At 39.4% G+C, this 19,079-nt stretch overlaps 1 protein-coding gene across 1 annotated transcript; it reads left to right on the forward strand.

The window, feature by feature from the left end:
• Positions 1-3,620: 3,620 nt before the first annotated feature.
• On the forward strand, positions 3,621-8,976 carry tmem196b (transmembrane protein 196b). Its single transcript, XM_056234421.1, has 4 exons — positions 3,621-3,961; positions 4,903-4,959; positions 5,185-5,439; positions 8,834-8,976. Exons 1-4 carry the CDS (start codon positions 3,797-3,799, stop codon positions 8,882-8,884), a joined length of 528 nt encoding a protein of 175 aa, XP_056090396.1. The 5' UTR covers positions 3,621-3,796; the 3' UTR covers positions 8,885-8,976.
• Positions 8,977-19,079: the final 10,103 nt, after the last annotated feature.

The raw sequence follows: 19,079 nt of genomic DNA on the forward strand, positions 1-19,079 counted from the left end.
CGGAACCCCGACGCGCTCAGTCATTGGGCAAAGACGAGTTAGTCATCCGCTTCCTCAGGGGAGCTAAGAGGATGAACCCTCCGCGGCCCCCGTCGGTTCCGGTTTGGGATCTTTCTATAGTCCTTGAAGCTATGAAAGCACCCCCGTTCGAACCGCTCGAGTCTGTGGATCTGAAATACCTCTCGCTCAAAACCGTTTTCCTGACGGCTCTGTCCTCAGTTAAACGCGTTGGGGATCTTCACGCGCTCTCATCCAGCGCCGCGTGTCTTGAGTTTGGACCGAATGATTCGATTGTCATTCTCAAACCTAGGCATGGCTATGTCCCGAAGGCGATTGGTACCCCGTTCAGGGCTCAGATTATCTCCCTATCGGCTCTGCCTTCATCCGATAGTGAGCGCGATGCCAATCTCCTTTGTCCGGTGCGGGCTCTGAGATTGTACACTACGCGCGCTGCCGCGTTCAGACGCGCTGAGCAGCTTTTCGTGTCGTTTGGGGGGCGCACCAAGGGTCTGGCCGCCTCAAAACAGACACTGTCTAGATGGATAGTGGACGCTATCGCCTCTGCTTACGCATCTAAATGCCTGCCCTGCCCTCTGGGCATCAGGGCGCACTCCACTAGAGGCATGGCCTCATCGTGGGCATGGTCCTGTGGAATTTCCGTTCATGACATTTGTGTGGCCGCGGGATGGGCCTCCCCGTCCACTTTTGTCAGGTTTTATAACTTGGAAGTTCCCGCCTTGCAGGCAAAATTACTAGCTGTCTGACGAACAGCTCTCTAAGAAGCTGCATTTCTGGAGGTCCCTCACAACCGGTTCGCCCCTTGTGCTCTCCTGTAATGCTTATACACTTCATGTGCCCGCTCTGCTGGCCCCATACATGCTTATGTGTACACTTCATGAGCCCGCTCTGCGGCCTCTTTGTACATTCACTCCACGTTAAAAAATTCCCCCAGTATATCCCTGGGTTTTTTCATGAGTGGATTCGTAGCGCGCACGGCGTTGGCCAGGTGTTCCCGCAGCGTAAGCTAGCTTACGCAATATGAGAGAACCTCTCGTAAGAGAACGAATCGGTTACCTAACGTAACCTCGGTTCTCTCTAGAAGAGGGAACGAGTATTGCGTTCCCGGCCGTGCTTGCGCTACTAGCGTTTCGCTTCACGCTGAAATAAATCAACATATAAGCCTGGGAGAGCTCCTTATATACACCATGGCCACGCCCATTCTGGCGGGTCATGACGCAATGAGCGCGCGGGCGCCTCTCATTGGAAGCGGGTTCAGCCCCGCTCTCCCATAGGCTTAAGCAGTTCTCTCTGAGCGAACCAATGAGCTGCTAGCTAGCCCGCTCTAGGTCTGCCGCAGAGGAACTGCGTTGTGTATGGATACAAAATTATGAAATAATTTTTTGGCTTCAATATCTCAGCAAAGATGAATCTTTCCCGCAGCGTAAGCTAGCTTACGCAATACTCGTTCCCTCTTCTAGAGAGAACCGAGGTTACGTTAGGTAACCGATTCGTTTTCATGCCGTTATTTAAAAAGCTGAATAATACTGAATGAACTACACTGTATAATTTAACCAGCTACAGTTTTAGCTTGCATGCTTGGTCTTAAAAATACAGTGGACCAATTGAACACATTTTCATTGGTTTTCAAGCAGAGAGATCTCATCCTGTGCCACAGATCTCAGAGAGTGAGTGAGAAGTGCCCGGAGGTAGATCAGCACAGAGCGGCCATACTCGGCAGTGTCAGAGTCCCTTTTTTCATGAGCACTGAGGCACATCGAGCTGAGATTAATGGGATGTGACTGGCTTTATCTCAGGACCCTTTCACCGGATCACACGCAGAGGGTGGCCGAGCAGTGTTACACTCACTGAGGGGCATCTGAACACATCAGCGTAGATAGTGGGCTATGTATCTGGAGTTTATGTAATGATGAAAGATAAAAAAAGAATCCCTTTCACCCCTCACCGAGCTATTTCAGAGTCATGGCTGTCATAATACATTTGTTAAACTACATTTACACTAATTTTGTCAGATAGAAACAGCGAGGAAGTCACTTCCAGCAGTTATGTTGCTATTAGGGACTAAGAAGGTAAAGTTACTGAATTTTTCAAATATTTACACTTAAAAGTTCAACAAAAAATTATGTTTTGGACCCCATTGACTTTCATTGTATAGGCAAAAATTGTTCTTCGGAATACTTTATTTTGTGTTCCACGGAAGTAAAAATGTCAATACAGGTTTGGAACTACTTAAGGGCGAGTAATTAATGAAAGAATGTTCATTTTTGGGTGAACTAACCCTTTAAAGGCATACTTCACCCAAAAATTCTGTTATCAATTACTCACCCTTAAGTAGTTCCAAACCCGTAAGACTTTTGTTCATCTTCAGAATTCTGTCCCTCCTTTGACAGCCTGCACAACTACCACTTTCAAGCCCCAGAAAGCTAGTAAAGACATGGGCGTCGGAAGCAAAAAAAAAGTGGGTGGTCTGGGTCCTTCCCCAGAAAAATGTTACTGGAGTAAATGCCATTTCATGTATTCTGGTGCCTTTTAAATAAACAAGTAAACTAAACTCTGCTTCACGTTGTGCATTAAATGCACAGCTATCCGTGGATTATCCCGCTGCTGATACCATGGTCATTTGCCAGCATTGACAACTTAAAGCTGTTAGTGATGTTTGACTGGAACGGTACAAAGGGCGGTTATTTTCGTCAGTTGCGGCTCGTTGAGAAATAATATAATGTAGCGATTCCGCGGAAATGGAGTTTAATTTATTAGGGCATTCCTCAAGTGGAATGGATTTGACTGACGGCGCTCTGAAAAGTGATCAGACATAGCCTATGCGCTGAATTAGAGACGGTAAAAGTGAGTGGGTCCAATATCATTGGTCTTAAAAAGTGGGTGGGTCTTTTCCCACCCATATACAATGGTTCCGACGCCCATGAGTAAAGACATCATAAAAGTAATCCATGTGACTCAAGTGGTTTAGCCTCAATTTTTTGAAGCCTTGCAAGTGCCTTGTTTGCGCAAAAAAAACATTTTTTTATTTACGAATTTTCAAACTCCAACAAGCGTTCACGAGAGTACCACGACACATGCATGTTGTGTTGATTCGAGAGCAGTTGTTGTTGCGTGAACTCGCATCGGAGATTAATATTTGGTAAATAAATTGATAAATTATACTGTTGTTTTTGTATGAACAAAGCACTCACATCGCTTCATAAAATTGAGGTTAAACCACATGGATTACTTTAATGATGTCTTTACTACCTTTCTGGGGCTTGAAAGTGGTAGTTGCGTAGGCTGTCAATGGAGGGACAGAAAGCTCTCAGATTTCATTAAAAAGATCTTCATGTTTCGAAGATGAACGAATGTCTCACAGGTTTGGAACGACATGAGGGTGAGTAATTAATGACATAATTTTCATTTTTGGGTAAACTAACCCTACTCATTTTTAATAATAAGTCTCCAGGGAAGCAGGCTGCTATAAGGCTGTGTGTCTTTATGGTTTGTGTGTTAAAGATCAGGCAGTCATGTGACCAACATGTCCAACTGCTTATAAGAGTTCTGAAATCAGAGAAACATGCATTTATATGCAGTGAAAAGCAGGAGCAGCACACAGATTTGAGCTTTTTAGAAGACAAAACTGACACCTGAGTTAAACACTTTAAACTAAACCGTTTTTTCTTAAAGCTGTAATGTGTAGTAGAAGATCAGTAATAGCTGGTTGGCGAGGTGAGAGAGGGATTTTCTCCCTCTGTCTTCTTCTCACAGTCTGAGGAATGATGCCCGGAGGAGCATGTGCACCAAGCAAGCGCATCTTTGGAGTTTGCTGGTCCTCTCTGTCTTTCATATGGGACTCGGGGTGTCCTGCATCTCTCTGGGTGTGCTGGGGATCACACAAGCCCTGTGGCCGCAGAAGACCCAAACCTCCTTTTCTACACCAGTATGGAGCGGCGCATGTGTAAGTTAGAGATTGTTCATTTATCTCCTGCATGAGATTAATATACTATATCCTAAATATACATATTTATCTTATGTACTGATTTTTACTCAATTATAGTGATTTCTACCACTTTCTCTTAAACCTGATACTAGTATTGATTTGAAGTACTGCGTATCAACATATATTATATTATATTATATTATAAGCGGTTTGCAAGGATATTATATTGTTATATTTTTCTGCCAAATTACATTTATTAACATTTGTTCAACATGAACCCTGTCTCAAAAAAGTTATTATATTAATTATATTAATTTATTGATGTATTATATTATTGTATATATATTTATGTCAAAATACTTTGTTGTATTAATTATTATTTGTTTATTTATTGTTAATCAATTATTCAATTATAATCATTTACATTAGTACTTATAGACCCCCTGTAGTGAAAATGTTGTTTATATGTCTATGGGGTGTTTTTAATATAGACAAATCATGTGCAAATTCATCAGTCAACACCATAGAGTCGTGCAGGTATGACGTCAGAAACCAGAAGACTTATTCGCCCCTGGTTCCCTCGAGATTTTCCAATGGGGGAACTTGACGATACTTTGACGTTTTGTTCTAGTAAACTGAAGGCATGAATAAATAATTTTCAAAGGAAATATAAACATTTAAATATGTCATTTTGATTATCAATTGATGAGTTTTAAGGGATACAATTACTGACTGGAGGGGGACTATAAAGTTGATTATAATAATGAATTTTATTTAAACACTTTTCTCTTTTTTTATTTACTTTAAATTCTGTAATTATTCTTATTTTTAAGAATAAAGTTAATTAGACTGATTTTTAACTTTACAATTTCCAATTTGCAACTAAAATACGATATCCAGAATGTGTAATGTACTATAATTTAATTTAGAGTTAGTAACAGATCTCGGTTTTTTTTCAGTTTCTTGTCTGTGGACTATGTGGGATACTGTGTGCGAAGAAGAGAACTGGACCAACTGTAAGAGGATAGTAGCGACACACATCGCAACAATATAAATACTTCTTATCTAATCTATACACACATTCACAGAGATAACCACTGTAAGCCGACATCAGCTTGTAAACATTGTCTGTAATCCCTGCTTTATCACTCTCATGATACACTATCATGTAAAACAAAACTTTTATAATGCTGTGTAATTACTGTTATCTCATTCTTGTTTTGTTCCGCCTCACATCACAGATGATCCTGTTTTCAGCCTGTTGCATCTGTGGACTTATTGGGGGAATTCTCAACGTCCAGTTTGTGCGTGCGATGGTGAAACGGGCGAACAGCCTGTACTCTCTGCACCTGGCCTTCCTCTGCCTGGCCAGCCTGGGCGTCTTGAGCTGCACTCTCTCCACCTGGCTCACCTGCAGACTCGCCAGCAGTGAACAGAAAAGGCTGTTTCTGGAAAGGGATCTGTCCCTGCATCATTCCGTGGAGATGGGCGAGAAGGTGAAGGCGGTGTGCGGGTGAACTATCTAGGGACTGTGAGATCTAGTTTGCTTTTATTGAAAATGTAAAAAGTGCAGGTTTGGTTTGTAGATTCAAAGACCCTTAAAGACAAGTAGTTGTTTCACTCGGCGGCCATCTTTGAAACGTCTCTCGGGCAGCTCTGATCCCTTTGAATGGGGAAACATCAAATTCTCCAAAGTTGTTCACCAAACTTTTGGTTCAATTTAACATTCGAAATCTGACAACAACTGTCTCATGAATTTTGTTTCTAAATGCTCAAATCATGACAAAAAAAAAAAAAAAAAATTCAGGTGCAGTCATAAGTGCGTTTGCATCTGAAATCGCATACTCTCTTGAGTAGGTACTTATTTTGAATAAGTAATTACTTCACGACCGCTAAAAAAGTATGTTCTAGTTTGAGTGTGTATAGTATGAATCTGAACGTACTACATTTGCCATGTTGTCATCGGCCCAGTCCCAATTCTCACTTGAGCCCTAAGGCCTTCCTGGAAGTGGACACTTGTTGAAAGTGCACTTAGCGGAGTAAGTGCGCAAGGGCCCAAAGCTGTGAAGAGCAGAATTGGGACAGTTTTGCACACGTCACTTCTGTTGTGATCAGGAGAGCAAACACCATTCATTTGGCTAATGTGTGTGCTGCTTATAATAGCTGTAACATGACACAATCCTTTGAATGAAAAAAATAATATCTTTTTTTACTCTTAGCTACCAACCTTTCTGTTAATGTTATTAATATTAAAACAGTTTTTGGCTAAGATAAATTGTGATTGGGGTTTACCTGAGCTTACACTGCCTTACCGTATTCACAGCGATTCGAAATGCAATTTTAAATTATGTTATTATGGAAATTGATATATGAAATTCTTCCCATCCCATACATGAAAAAATACATGACGTGTTGGTGATATATTATATATAGGCTAAGGCTATATTAAAAGTCTTACATAGGCTATATGAAATAAAATGACACAAACCTGTCTCTTTTTGTTAAATTTCAGTTTTATTGATCAATAATAGCCATTATTAAATTATAAGTAGCCTAAAAAGTATAAGAAGCTATATAAGTCAAGAAATAAAGCAAGTTAAAAGATTCAGTCAAACATAAGTCAACAGGCTAACGTTACAACGTTACAGTTAAATAGCATAAATATATAAAGTTATGAAACTTCACTTTGCCCTCAGCCAAAACGATTTGCCAGGGAACAAATCATAGATTAATGAGACCAAAGATCGCCTGTTAGATATACACAAGCCGATTTATAGCTCATGTTTAACCACTAGACACAGAGCCCGCGGGAAACGTCAGAATGACTAGCCGAGGTAAGGCTGTTCCAGGCGGGGTACATGAGCGCTGTGCGCCCGCTGATCCCTGGAACTCCGAAAAAGTCAGATCAAATTGTTAAATATCTTTATAAACAAACCACAGATTTGAGCTTTAAACAACTATATTCTCGACTGAAAAACTCTTAAAACTACATTTCGTGACACGATAACACTAATATTTTTAAATTTCGCGGCCTTGAAAAACACTTCACCATACCGGCTTCCTTTATCTTCGGAGTTTCCGCTCCCGAACAGCACCATAGCAACCGTTCTCCCCCATTGGTTAGCTGTTCGAAACGTCACAACACTACAAGGATTCTGGGTAATATCCCACAGCAAAGTGAGGTCTGATGCGCACTTGCGAAAGGGGTGCATTAAGTTCCCTTATGATCACCCCTGAAGAACACTATTAGAGGATCGGGACACCCTACGGTCTTGCACCCCTTAGCGAGAACGCGCATTGAGGGGCACAAGGGCGCAAGTGCGGGTATTGGGACAGGGCCATTATCATGTGACCACCAGCTTCAGTTGCTATTGCTTCACTGTCATAAATCCTCTCCCATGGCCTCATGGGATAGTAAAGTTTCGCACACTTCAGAATCTCACCGGAAGTAGTCATTCGGGTACTCTTTACCTACTCTTTTATGAGTACTGTGAATTCGGACATACTTCTTTGGTCACATACTGTTTTTCACCTACTATATAGTGTGTGGACGTATGCGATTTCAGATGTAGTCCAACTCTTTCTATAGCAACCAGCTGCAGTGACACAATGACTTTATCAATTGGCGATTGGCTCTTTTATTTAGAAGGCGGGACTTATTCCGCCATATTGCGCATTGCACTTTCTCCTATTCATAGAAATATGAGTGCACCGTCTTTGTAGTCTATAAGTCTTTGGTAGAATTAGCCTACTTAGTTAAAAGTTAAGTCATGATTTTTTGTCTTTTATAAGATAGGAGCTGTTCTGTTTCGGTTAAAGTTATACAAATAAATCCTGGAATACGACCATTCATTATGTTAATGTTATTCAAGCCACAAAACCAAATCCTTAAGAATGGTCCATTCTTAAGGATTTGGTTTTGTGGCATGAATAACATTAATATAACGTTTAGTAGCATATTTGGTAAGTGAGTCTACTTTATTCCTGGTTTTCTGATCAGGGACACAATCATGGATAAATTAGCCTATACATTCCAGACATATTTTAACCAACACAGTCTCATGAAAGTGCGTATCTATACCACGAATTTCATTTCTCGTGCCATTTATACGTCAAAAATGTTTTTTTTTTGTGTGCATATGCTACGCACTGAAAACCCCTTGGGTAGGTTTAGGGGGGAGGGGGGTGGGGAGTGCGTGCGTATTACACGCCATAAAGTGCGTATCATATGCACGCGAAAACTGCGTATCATATAGACGTGTTTTTGGCGTATAAATGGCACGAGAAATAACATTCGTTGTATAGATACGCACTTTCATCACTGGATGAAGACTCTAATGGTGTCAATTTGCAATGCTGAAGAATTCAATATATGTCAAACCATCGAAAGGTTAAAAGGTCAGGTACTCGGTATTTTAATGTTAACCTTGTAAAGTATGACATGTGAAATAGGCTAGTAGTTAAAGAAATCTTTTGAGCAAAAATATGCAGTTTAGTGAAGTTGCTGATATTTATTTGGTGAAAAATGGAGAATACATGTTTAAAGCTTGTAATGGAAATCAATGAGAGCTTAACAATATGTTTACTTCCATAAATGCATATACATATTAATTGTCACTCTATATCTCTATATGTCTTAGTTTCAATTTACTAAAAGGCATTTTACTTGCAAAAAAGTATCAATCAGACGACTGAAGACAAATAGTAGATTGTGTAGCCTACAACAGTTTTTATCATGTCAGTAATTTAGAGGACTTAGAAATTTGTGTATTAAATATGATACAATAGGGTTTAAATAAGCAGCATAGTCTTTATGTGTGTATGTAGGGAGAGAGAGAGAGAGGGGGGAAGAGGAAGTGATCACACTGACTGTTTTCTCTGGCCTGTCAGGAAGTTCCAGTGAAGCATGCTACGCACAACAGGAGCACCTCACTACCATAAACCTTCCAACCTTCGGATCTGCATCCATTTTTTCTCAGAAAGACGTCTTGCCCTGTTCCAATAGCCAGGCAGTGTTCAAAGCACATGCAAAATCACTAATCAAGGATTTGGTACTCTGGCTACTGAATGCCCAAAAGCAAAAATATTGCAGGCACAGAAGTAAAACCCAATGCTGTTAACCTGTTACTTAATAACTAACAAGCAAGCATGCCGGTCAGTAACCCAGTGAATGGCTGCAAATATTCGGAATTTACAATACAACAGCGACATCTGCTGGTGAAACATGTATCAGCACCCGAGAGGAGCACGAAGTGCCTAACAGCAGAAGAAAGCAATGAGGGATTACAGAAGATCTACAGGTATTTACAGACAGTGTTCGAATTACATAATGACTTTCAGGGCAGAAGACTCTTTAACGTCTGCTATACCTAATCGCAACGGAAAGCGCTCGAGCGTAGGAACTTTTGTTATGTTCTGTCGTCTTCGACTTTATCGAACTTTTATAATTACTGACACGTTTGAAAACTCTGTTGAAACCATATTTATAAAATGAATATGTGCTTTTACCTTTTGTTTTTGATCCCTTTCTCTTCCTGCCATGACCATCAAGAAATGGACCTTTATAATTGGCTGTAGGCCTATAGCCTAGCTACTGTGTTTCTGTTTAGCTTCAGTTTTTTTTACGGACTCATAGATAAATCAAATTAGGCCCAAGTGAATCGAAGCATAAAACATAGCCTACTATACTAAATATCTATGCAAATAAATATTTTTAAAACAAAATATGTTGTTTTTTTCTGCCCATGAGACCTTATAATTTCTCAATTAAACAGTGCTGACGTTTAGTATGTCTAAAGGCAAGGTCTACAAAGGCAATAACCTTACTGATATAGCTCTTACTTTTACTGTCTATGAAATAGCCTAAGTTTTTTAAAAGAATCACACCATTCATTAATTTAAAGGGATAGTTCAATTCAAAAAAAAAAAGGGCCCATCCATCAACTGTTTGGTTATCCATTTTCTTCAAAATATCTTCTTTTTTAGTGATGTGACGTGTAGCCAAAGTATGGTGTCCCATATTCGGAATTTGTGCTCAGTATTTCATCCATCCAAGTACACACACACACACACACACACACACACACACACACACACACACACACACACACACACACACACACACACACACACACACACACACACACACACAGGAATATCTTCTTTCTTAGCAGAAGAAATAAATTCTTAAGGTTTGGAACAACAACAAGGAATTTTCATTTTCTGTTGAACTGGCCTTTTAAGATGCATCACATAACATCAATACACTACTCGGCATATCAATAAAATCATTTCTCCTTTCAAAAATGGGCCCCATCATGACAGGTTAAATATCTGAATGCTGTGTCTGTGAGGATCCTAGAGGGCGCTGTTCCCCATAACTCAACCCCTGCTGCCCCCTTTATCCCGTCTTCCACTTTGTGTCTCTGAAGCTGACAGCTCTTGAACCATTCACAAATCATGGTTATGAACAGAAGCATTCCTTTGTCCTCTGGGTATATAGGGCTTCATTTGGTTCGTTCCCATGATATATGCTGAGGGCAAGAAGTCATTTAACACACAATTTATTAACTTCCTGATTTATACCCCATGCAAAAGAAATGCAGTCTCTCCACTTCCCTCTTCCACTCTTTGAAAACCCTCTAATAATTGTGTGACTGATGATGTGAATAAGGAAGAAAGTATAATCATTACAGATAAGAAAACAAATACAAGGCTTGCCTTTATCTTGACGACTATCCTGGTCATCCATAAGCACATCCATAAAATGTCTGCATTGTTTTTGAAGCTCATTTAGACATCAAGGGCTTTTTAGGTAAAGTTGGTATTTTTAACAATAGCTTTCAAGTAAGAAATAATACAGAAATTGAATAATCAAATAAAACGCTGCATATCTTCACTGTATGGGTTAAATATAGTGTGTTCTTTATTAAAGCTACTAAAGTTATTCAGTCAAGAGCAGTTAGTGGTTCTCTTTTTTATTTTGTTGTTTGATTAACATTAAGGACAGCAGTATATAAGGCTGCTGTCACTTTAAGAACTCCATATATCCAATACTGTAAAAAAAAATCTGTTCAATTTACGGTAAAATACAGGCAGCTGTGGTTGCCAGAAATTTACTGTATAAAATACAGTAGCAAGATTTTACGGTAGCAATGCTTTACAGACTAAACGTAACATTTACAGAAATAAACCGTATTTCATTATTTGATATAATGTTAATTTACCGACCTATTGAAGTATTAAAATCTGTTTTGTACCATTGTAATACACTGACAACCAACAATCACAGCAGTAATGAGAGTCACATCAATCAAAGCTCATCACATGCAGCTCTTCCACAAGAAAGTTAATATTAATATATAGAAGCTGCACAGTGTCATTCACACAAACATTAAACACCATCATGGTAACACACATGAAATTTTAAAAAGGCAATAAACATTAATTTAACAACAGTAAATGTCACATAAAACCCTAATGTACCTAACTGATTAGAAAAAGACTAAGTAAACTATGAAGAAACAGTTATTTCAACAAAAATACATCAAATGCGAAGTGTCACGCAGGGAATTGTGGGAATGTCAATTTACGTTTTTTCACTGTAAATTATACAATGAGTTGTTCATTTTCACTTTCAAAAATGTAAATTTAACAGTATTTTACAGTAAAATTACATGAAATGTACCATTAGATCTATCACAGTTATTTACCGTATATAGTAAGGAAAGGTTCCGTTAACCAATTAACAGTTTTTCACTGTAGCATTTTTACAGTCTTTTACCGTTAAAATCACGATAATTTTTTACAGTCATGCGTTTATGTTATGTTCGTTTAAGACATTTGACAGTTCGAGCACAATAAGCCGCTAAAGAGAATTGAATTTGGCATTGCATGATGTCTGAGGCAGCTTTGGCTTTGGGTGTGTGTCAGTCATCACGCGTACCACATTGAGTTTATTTTCGCTTTAATTGCGCTTAATAGCTTTTTTTTAACATCAAGCACGTCCAACAATTTATTTTCTAATTCATGCATTTCTTTATCGCTCTTAAAGTGTCAAAAACATTAAGGTTGATACTGTGATAACCTTTATTTGTCTTATTAAACCTGGTGATGAATGTTCTTGCATTATTTGTTAGACACTAACAACATGGCCACCTTGCAGAACACAATAGGCAGAAGACCCTCAGACTGATTGGACTTACGGTTTTTGTGCTTTCAGAAACTCCTCCAGCTTCCCCAGATCTATAATTCCATCGAGACCAAACATATCAACATTGTCATATCCATTATCATGCCAAACACTCCAAAAGTTGTCATGACCGAAATATAATGACCCATAGACAAAATAACTGATACAAATAGTATTTTATGCGGGAGCAATAGCTTTTTGAGCAGCACTGTGATATGCTGCAGCTCTGCACAAAGCTACCCGAGTTCAAGTCTCGGTTCGAGGTTCAGGCTTGTCAAGCCAACAACAAAGTTTGTTCACAAACTTTAGCCTCTAGTTGCAAATTGTGGCATGTTGCAAAGCATTCCCATCTCTTGTGTTTTTATTAATGACATCATCAGCGATTATTTATATAATGCAATCACACTGACTCTTGGCCTCTAGAATATATCTTCACTTGTATGGCATGAAAGGTTTGTACATTATCATTAAAAAGCAATTTCTCTATAGAGAAAATGAATGGGATTTTCCGATGATTTGACTTTGTTCCCTACATCTCACTAACATTTTAAAACTTCCCCCATTTTATCTTAGATAAACATAAACACACCCTGTTTAGATGGAAAATATTTTATGGATAGTTGTCAGAGGACGACTTGCTCAATCAGCTGGAACAATGTTTCTTTAAATCAGTCAGTTTGTTTCTCTTGCTGGTCGCTTTCCACATTCGCTCGTCTGGATGAGCGGCGACCTTGTTCCACTGACTCATACGAGCAGAGATTTGGTGACTCACAGTTGGCGGTGTCTGAGGGATGAGCTGTGTAAATCATCTCTGTTCTTCTCCCCTCCCAGAGCCACCGAGAACTTGGGGTAACCTGGACCAGTGGGACATTCTCTCCATAATTGCCTCTCTGAGCATTAAACCACACAGCAATCACAATATGACTGAGTATTTGGAGGAAACTAGTGGAGACAGGAAGTAGTCCTCTCATATCGTTTGCTGGCTCATCACTCTGGCAGAAGACGCTTGGAAAATGAAATGTCACCGTGTGGTTCATTTCAGAGGTGCCGCTGAGTTGATTTTGAGTGCAGAAAGTTCTACTGACTGAAGTTCAAAAACAACTGTTGCCCTTGGCTATCACACTCTGTTGAGCTGAACTGATACATTACCGTATATATAAGGCAATGCATAGAGCAGCTTTTGTTGTTTTGACCACTCAAACAGAGGGCTCTACCAGGTAGCGGCGTGTGTGGTGAGTGCTTTAGATGGAGAAGATGAAGGGAATTCTCTTGTGACAGATCACATTGATGCTGTAGCAGCTGAGGTCTGCCAACCCCACCTATAATGGAGAACACAGACATGGAGAAGTGCAGTGAAGGATGTGGTCAGTGGGAGACGAGGCTTACCAACTTTATTAATGACTCATTAGTTGTCTGTAAATGTTAGAGGTGATTTCCCATAGAACACCCTTTGGTACACACAGAGTGGAAATTTGATGGAGGGTTATTTATTTTCACTGATTAAGCGCGTGTTCAGGAATTTGGGAAGTTCTGGGAAACCTTATGAGGTTACCTATATCACCATTTATAAACACCATCTTTAGTGCTTTATTAAGTTTCACACTGCACAAAGAACGTTTTCCAGTAAAAAGTTAAAACTCCTGATAACATTTACTTGAGAAGCAAGTAGATATTAAACTGATTTCACAGAGAAGGCTTTAAGTAGTCCCAGACTAAAATGCACGTTGAGCTGTTTTAATTGAAAGCAACTTGCAATAAAACGTTACTGGTGTGCATCTTGAGAAAAAACAATGGCCCTGTTCAGAGAATATATCTTTAAGTGTATCTTTCTTACACAATTTGATTTTTTTTTTCTATTGATTTAGACATGTAATTAACAAAAAGGTGTAGTCTAAATCGTATTATCTCCACTATGTTGCCTCTCAAGTAAATATTAGACCTTTTAATCAGAATAATTTCCTTAATTTTTCACAATCGTCATTCGGAGATACTACAATTTCTAAATATTTGTATTCTTTCATAACTGTATATGTATGATTCAGGCTAGTTTATTGTTGTCTAAGTGAATCATGCAGCCTCTCCCTAGTTCACCATTAAACACCAGCCCCTCATGTGTGGTTTTGAGAGTCAGCCGAATCCTGAACAGACAAACAGCGACCCGCCGTCACCTCTCTAATGTCCAGCAGATGGCTGTTATTTGCGTGAACTGCAGGTGCACATTCAAATACCTGCTCTAACACACGCACACAGGCATACGTGCACACATTTTTTTGTACTTAAATCTTTTTAAGTACAAAAAAGGCTTCACACAGACCTCACTCATTCTGCTTCCAGTGGCAACTGAAAATGTTACTAAAAACTAAAAACAGATTTTTGATTTGTCCAAACTTTTAAGGTAAGTGGTTGCAAAGTTATACTCGGTTAAGTATGTTAAACAACTTCTTATTATGTTCACTGAAATTCATGCAACTGCATATTAACCCCTTAAAGTGAAAAGTTATCTCAATCAGACTTTTTTTTAAAAAAATGTTTTTTTTTTTACAAATGCATTACATTTTTCAAATCTACAGGATGCAATAACATTAGTTGCTGCAAATGCATGCATAACTAAAATAGCCAGTTAAACGATGTGCACCAAGCACGTTTTCATCAGTTAGTATGTTAGAATGGACTCTATCTTTTGATGGTGATTTCATATAAAACACCATATTACGTACTAGTTTGCCTACTTATATGCCCTAAAACTTTTGAGTAGGCTTTTAGAACAAACTACCATGTCATAAAGCCGTAATACCGTAAAACAGCCTGTCAATTAACCTGTCACAGTTAACGGTCACCGTGTTTTTGCCAAGACACGTTCCTGGATCAACATAATTTTGTTGATCCTGGAACAACATTCCTGACTTAAAATGTAATCCTAATCATACCCCTACCCCTAGACCTAACCCTACCCATAATTTATCCCTAAAATCAGAGGGAAATGTCAGGTGAATAACACTGATGTAGAAGCACCTAAAGCTGCTGTAAGCCTAAATTTCTCACAAACTGTAAACTTGCCCCTCAAATCTGACTGGTTGACTGGAATGTTGTTCCAGGTTCAACAAAGATGTTGATCCAGGAACAAGTTGTACTTGGTGAAATCACATTCACCCACAGTTAACACCCTCATATACACACTCCACATTGTAATTGGTTAAATGTAAGTTTCTCAAACAATTCTTCCTACTGTATTGGGGAAAAAGGGGCCTGTTGATCTGTCAGTTGTGGGTCTTTCGTGCTAAGAACGCTCATGGTTTTTGCATAATCATACATTAAATAATTCCCAAATGTATAGGCTACTGTGTCTGTTTTGCTGTTGTGCTATTTGTATATTTATAAAAGTTCACAATTTTGTTGCAAATGAAATATAATACAAGAAAACAGAATCAAACTATGATTCTAAAAAAAAAAAAAAAACTAACTAAAACTAAACTAAAACCCCTTTTAGGGAATCTCTACTAATGCTGCCTTTCCCGTGCTGTCGGACATATATACTGCCAACTTTTGAAGTCATGATTACGAGCTTGTCACATTTAAGTGCTTTGTTGTTGGAAGGAACAGGAATGGATTACAAAATATCCTTATAAAATTGAGTACAGTGCATCGTATAAGTGCATTGTACAACAACACGAATCATGGAGGACACCAGCTTTATTCACGCCTATTTATTAGGTAAATCATATTTAAATTCACGTGCTTATGCACTATTCTATTACATTTTGTAGTATAAATAGATTGAGTGCGTTCACACTAAAATTCCAAAAAGAAAAAGTACACTTCAAATGCCCTGATGATGCACTTAATTAACCGGAGCTATCAGGCTCTGATGTTGGATTACACAATAGCCTTATAAAATTTAGTACATAGTGCATAGTATAAGTGCATTGTGTACAACAACAGGAATCATGGAGGACACCAGCTTTATTCCTGCCTATTTATTGGTAAAATCATATTAAAACCAAAATAATATTTAACCCATTCATTGACAGCCACATAAACATTCACAGGGCTATATCAGCTTGCTGACGATTCTGGAATTACAGTCAAATACAGGCATTTTGCTGTGTATAAGACATACAATGTGCTTCAAGTGATAATTTATATATGTAAAAATGCACTACTTAAAGGGGTCATATAATGGTACATGCACTTTTACAAGTTGATTGTACTGAAATGTGTGTTGGCAGTGTCTGTACACAACCATCATATAATGATAAAAATCCATCCAGTGGTTTTGTTTTAATCTCATGTTTTCCCCTGCCTCAAATCGAGCCGTTCGAGCCTGTGACGTCACAAGCTCGCATGCCCCTCCCACGATTGTTGATTGACAGGAGCGTTTCAACTCATGAGGGAGCTGTCAATCATGGTCTGCGCGGCGCAGACCGGCGCGGCGGTCTGCTGGTCATTGCTGAAATGCTGGAGCACTGTATATGAGCAGAATGGCGTCTAAGCGATTGTGGTGTTCTGTTCTTGGGTGTAATAACGAACACAGCAGTCATTTTAATGTTCCTAAATCCGAACCGCTGAAGACGCAGTGGCTGTGTTTGTTTTCGAAGGGACTATTCCCCACGAGTAACGTCAATGCTCTCATGTTTGCGCGAATCATTTCTCACCAGACTGCTTTATAAACGAGGATCAGTATAAAGCTGGATTTGCTAAATGCTGCTCATGAAAAAAGGATCGGTACCAGATATTCGTGTTCCTGCTGAATCTCCAGAAGAACGGAAGTGAGTGTAACGTTTTATTAAACTTTATATTAATATATTAATCTTTGCAAATCGCTAGTTGCACGCTTCACAATGAATGCGTCTAAGGTTTACACTTAGGGTACATTACGGCATGTTTTCTATGTATGACGTTCTCAATATAATTCATAATCCCACGTTTATACTGAACAACGCGTTATGGTTATTGTGTTATTGAGTTACAAATGGTGTAGCACAGAACAGAGAGGCGGAGTCAGCAAAGCTCATTATCATTTAAAGTCATATGCACTGAAACGGCGTGCTGAAAACAGAGCTGTTTTTGACCAGGTAAAATAAGTGTTTTCTTACAATACTAATGAGAATTTTTAATTAAAGTATATTACAAACTTTTAATTTAGACCCTAAAGAATCATATTAGCTTGTACAAAAATGGCATTATATGACCCCTTTAACTATTAAAACATACCTGTCACAGCAGTTATCGTTCTCCCCTCCGTCATGATTAAAATGTTGGTCTGACCAACTCTGGAACTTGGGTATCAAAATAATCCCCAAGCTTCTCAATGGTAAATACGACTTGAGAGGGCATTCATTTGTAACCTGGACCCACTCCAAGCGGGACTCGAAACATTGTGGGAGGGGGACCCTCTAAAGACCGCAGCCTCTAGCTCGCCTCTTGAGGCCAAGGGAGTGAGGTTTACACGCACTGTTCTTACTAGCTTGCTTCTGTTACACTCACCCCCCTAAACCTCACTCCCATCTGGGTCACTGCACCAAATATATCAGTACTCAACCCACTCCAAGTGGGACTCAAACCGGCGTCTCTGCCATGGGAGGTGGGCGTGCTAACAAGGACGCTAAAGACGCAGCCTCTAACGCCAATCGCTGGCGTGCCTCTTGAGGCCAGGGGAGTAAGGTTTACACGCACAGCTCTAACTGGCCTACGTCCGTTATACACATATCCAATTTTTAATTAAGAAACTCATATTTACGATAATTCGGATAGCACGTGTAGGCAGAATTAACCATTGGTCTCGCACACATCCACCTTGCAGTTCTTTTTATTTGTGTTTGTAGTTCTGAACTGAATCCTCCTCTAAAGGGTAATGGGTTGTGGGTTGGATCCACACTTCAAAAATCTACCGGAAAAAGTAAATCATCAGGGGACATTTGGCACACCCTTTTCACAACATGCTTTTGGACACAAAAAACACTTATTTATTAAAATGATTTTTTTTTTTTACAATTGTTGTAAATTTGCTTAGACCTAAACATTTACAGACAATTCATGTACTTATGCACTATTCTAATGCATTTTGTAGTATTAATAGATTGAGTGCATTTCAAATGCCCTGAGGATGCACTTAATTAACCAGAGCTATCAGGCTCTGATGTTGGATTACAAAATAGCCTTATAAAATTGAGTACATAGTGCTTAGTATGAGTGCAATGTGTATTGTATATCACTTGGGACACAACTATAGACTTGTGCCTTATTTCACGTATATGTATCGTCGTGTACCAACATTCTTTTACAGTGGCTGTAGTAATCTCTCTTTTCCGTTGAGCCTCATCTCGGCAGAACCCTACATATCTCAGGAGAAAGCGTCTATAGGGCAGCGCTAAGTTCAAAGTGGCGTTTCCAGGAACCGTGGCCTGGAGATCACTCAGGAGGGGTGTAGCTTTCAGCGTCCTGCAGGGAAGGGCTGAAGGGTGGTGGAGTTCTCACTGCTCACTTTGCACCTCTTTCCTCATTTACTTTCTCTCTCACGCTGCCTGTTCCTCTCACTCACCGTCTGTATCTCTCAAGCTGTTCGTCTCACTCTCATGCTCTGCCTTCCGTGAGCTATATGACTTTCTCCAACTATTTGCAATAGTCTTGCAAAGTCTTTGCTTTTCTCCCTCTCACACTCTGTCTTCGTCGTTCTGTCCATCCGTCTGTCTCCCTTGAGCAATTCACACTGGCTGAGATGGGAATCTCATAGTCGTGCCGTTAAGTTACTTCATTAAAGTTAAACAAACAAGCCGCCAGAAGCTCTGAGAGGTAACGTGATATTCAGCCCAAAATCATGAATTCAGATTATTCTTTGGGCTAAAGTGAGTTTTCACCACACATTTCTGCCAGTGCATAATAAAGAAACTGTGGCTGTCTGCGGATCGTTCCAAGAAAAACATTGTTTAGCAGGCCAGTGATTGTGTT

Source organism: Rhinichthys klamathensis, unplaced genomic scaffold (genome assembly GCF_029890125.1).
Source record: "Rhinichthys klamathensis goyatoka isolate OS25496 unplaced genomic scaffold, OSU_Roscu_1.1 h1tg000395l_1, whole genome shotgun sequence".
In the NCBI taxonomy this organism is placed as follows: Eukaryota; Metazoa; Chordata; class Actinopteri; order Cypriniformes; family Leuciscidae; genus Rhinichthys; species Rhinichthys klamathensis.

Bases quoted from the DNA above. Each gene is read 5' to 3' on its own strand.
- tmem196b (XM_056234421.1), top strand. From the start codon at position 3,797: ATGTGCACCAAGCAAGCGCATCTTTGGAGTTTGCTGGTCCTCTCTGTC. The intron at 3,962-4,902 runs GTAAGTTAGAGA...GTTTTTTTTCAG, and splicing joins CAGTATGGAGCGGCGCATGT to TTTCTTGTCTGTGGACTATG. The intron at 5,440-8,833 runs GTGAAGGCGGTG...CTGGCCTGTCAG, and splicing joins CCGTGGAGATGGGCGAGAAG to GAAGTTCCAGTGAAGCATGC.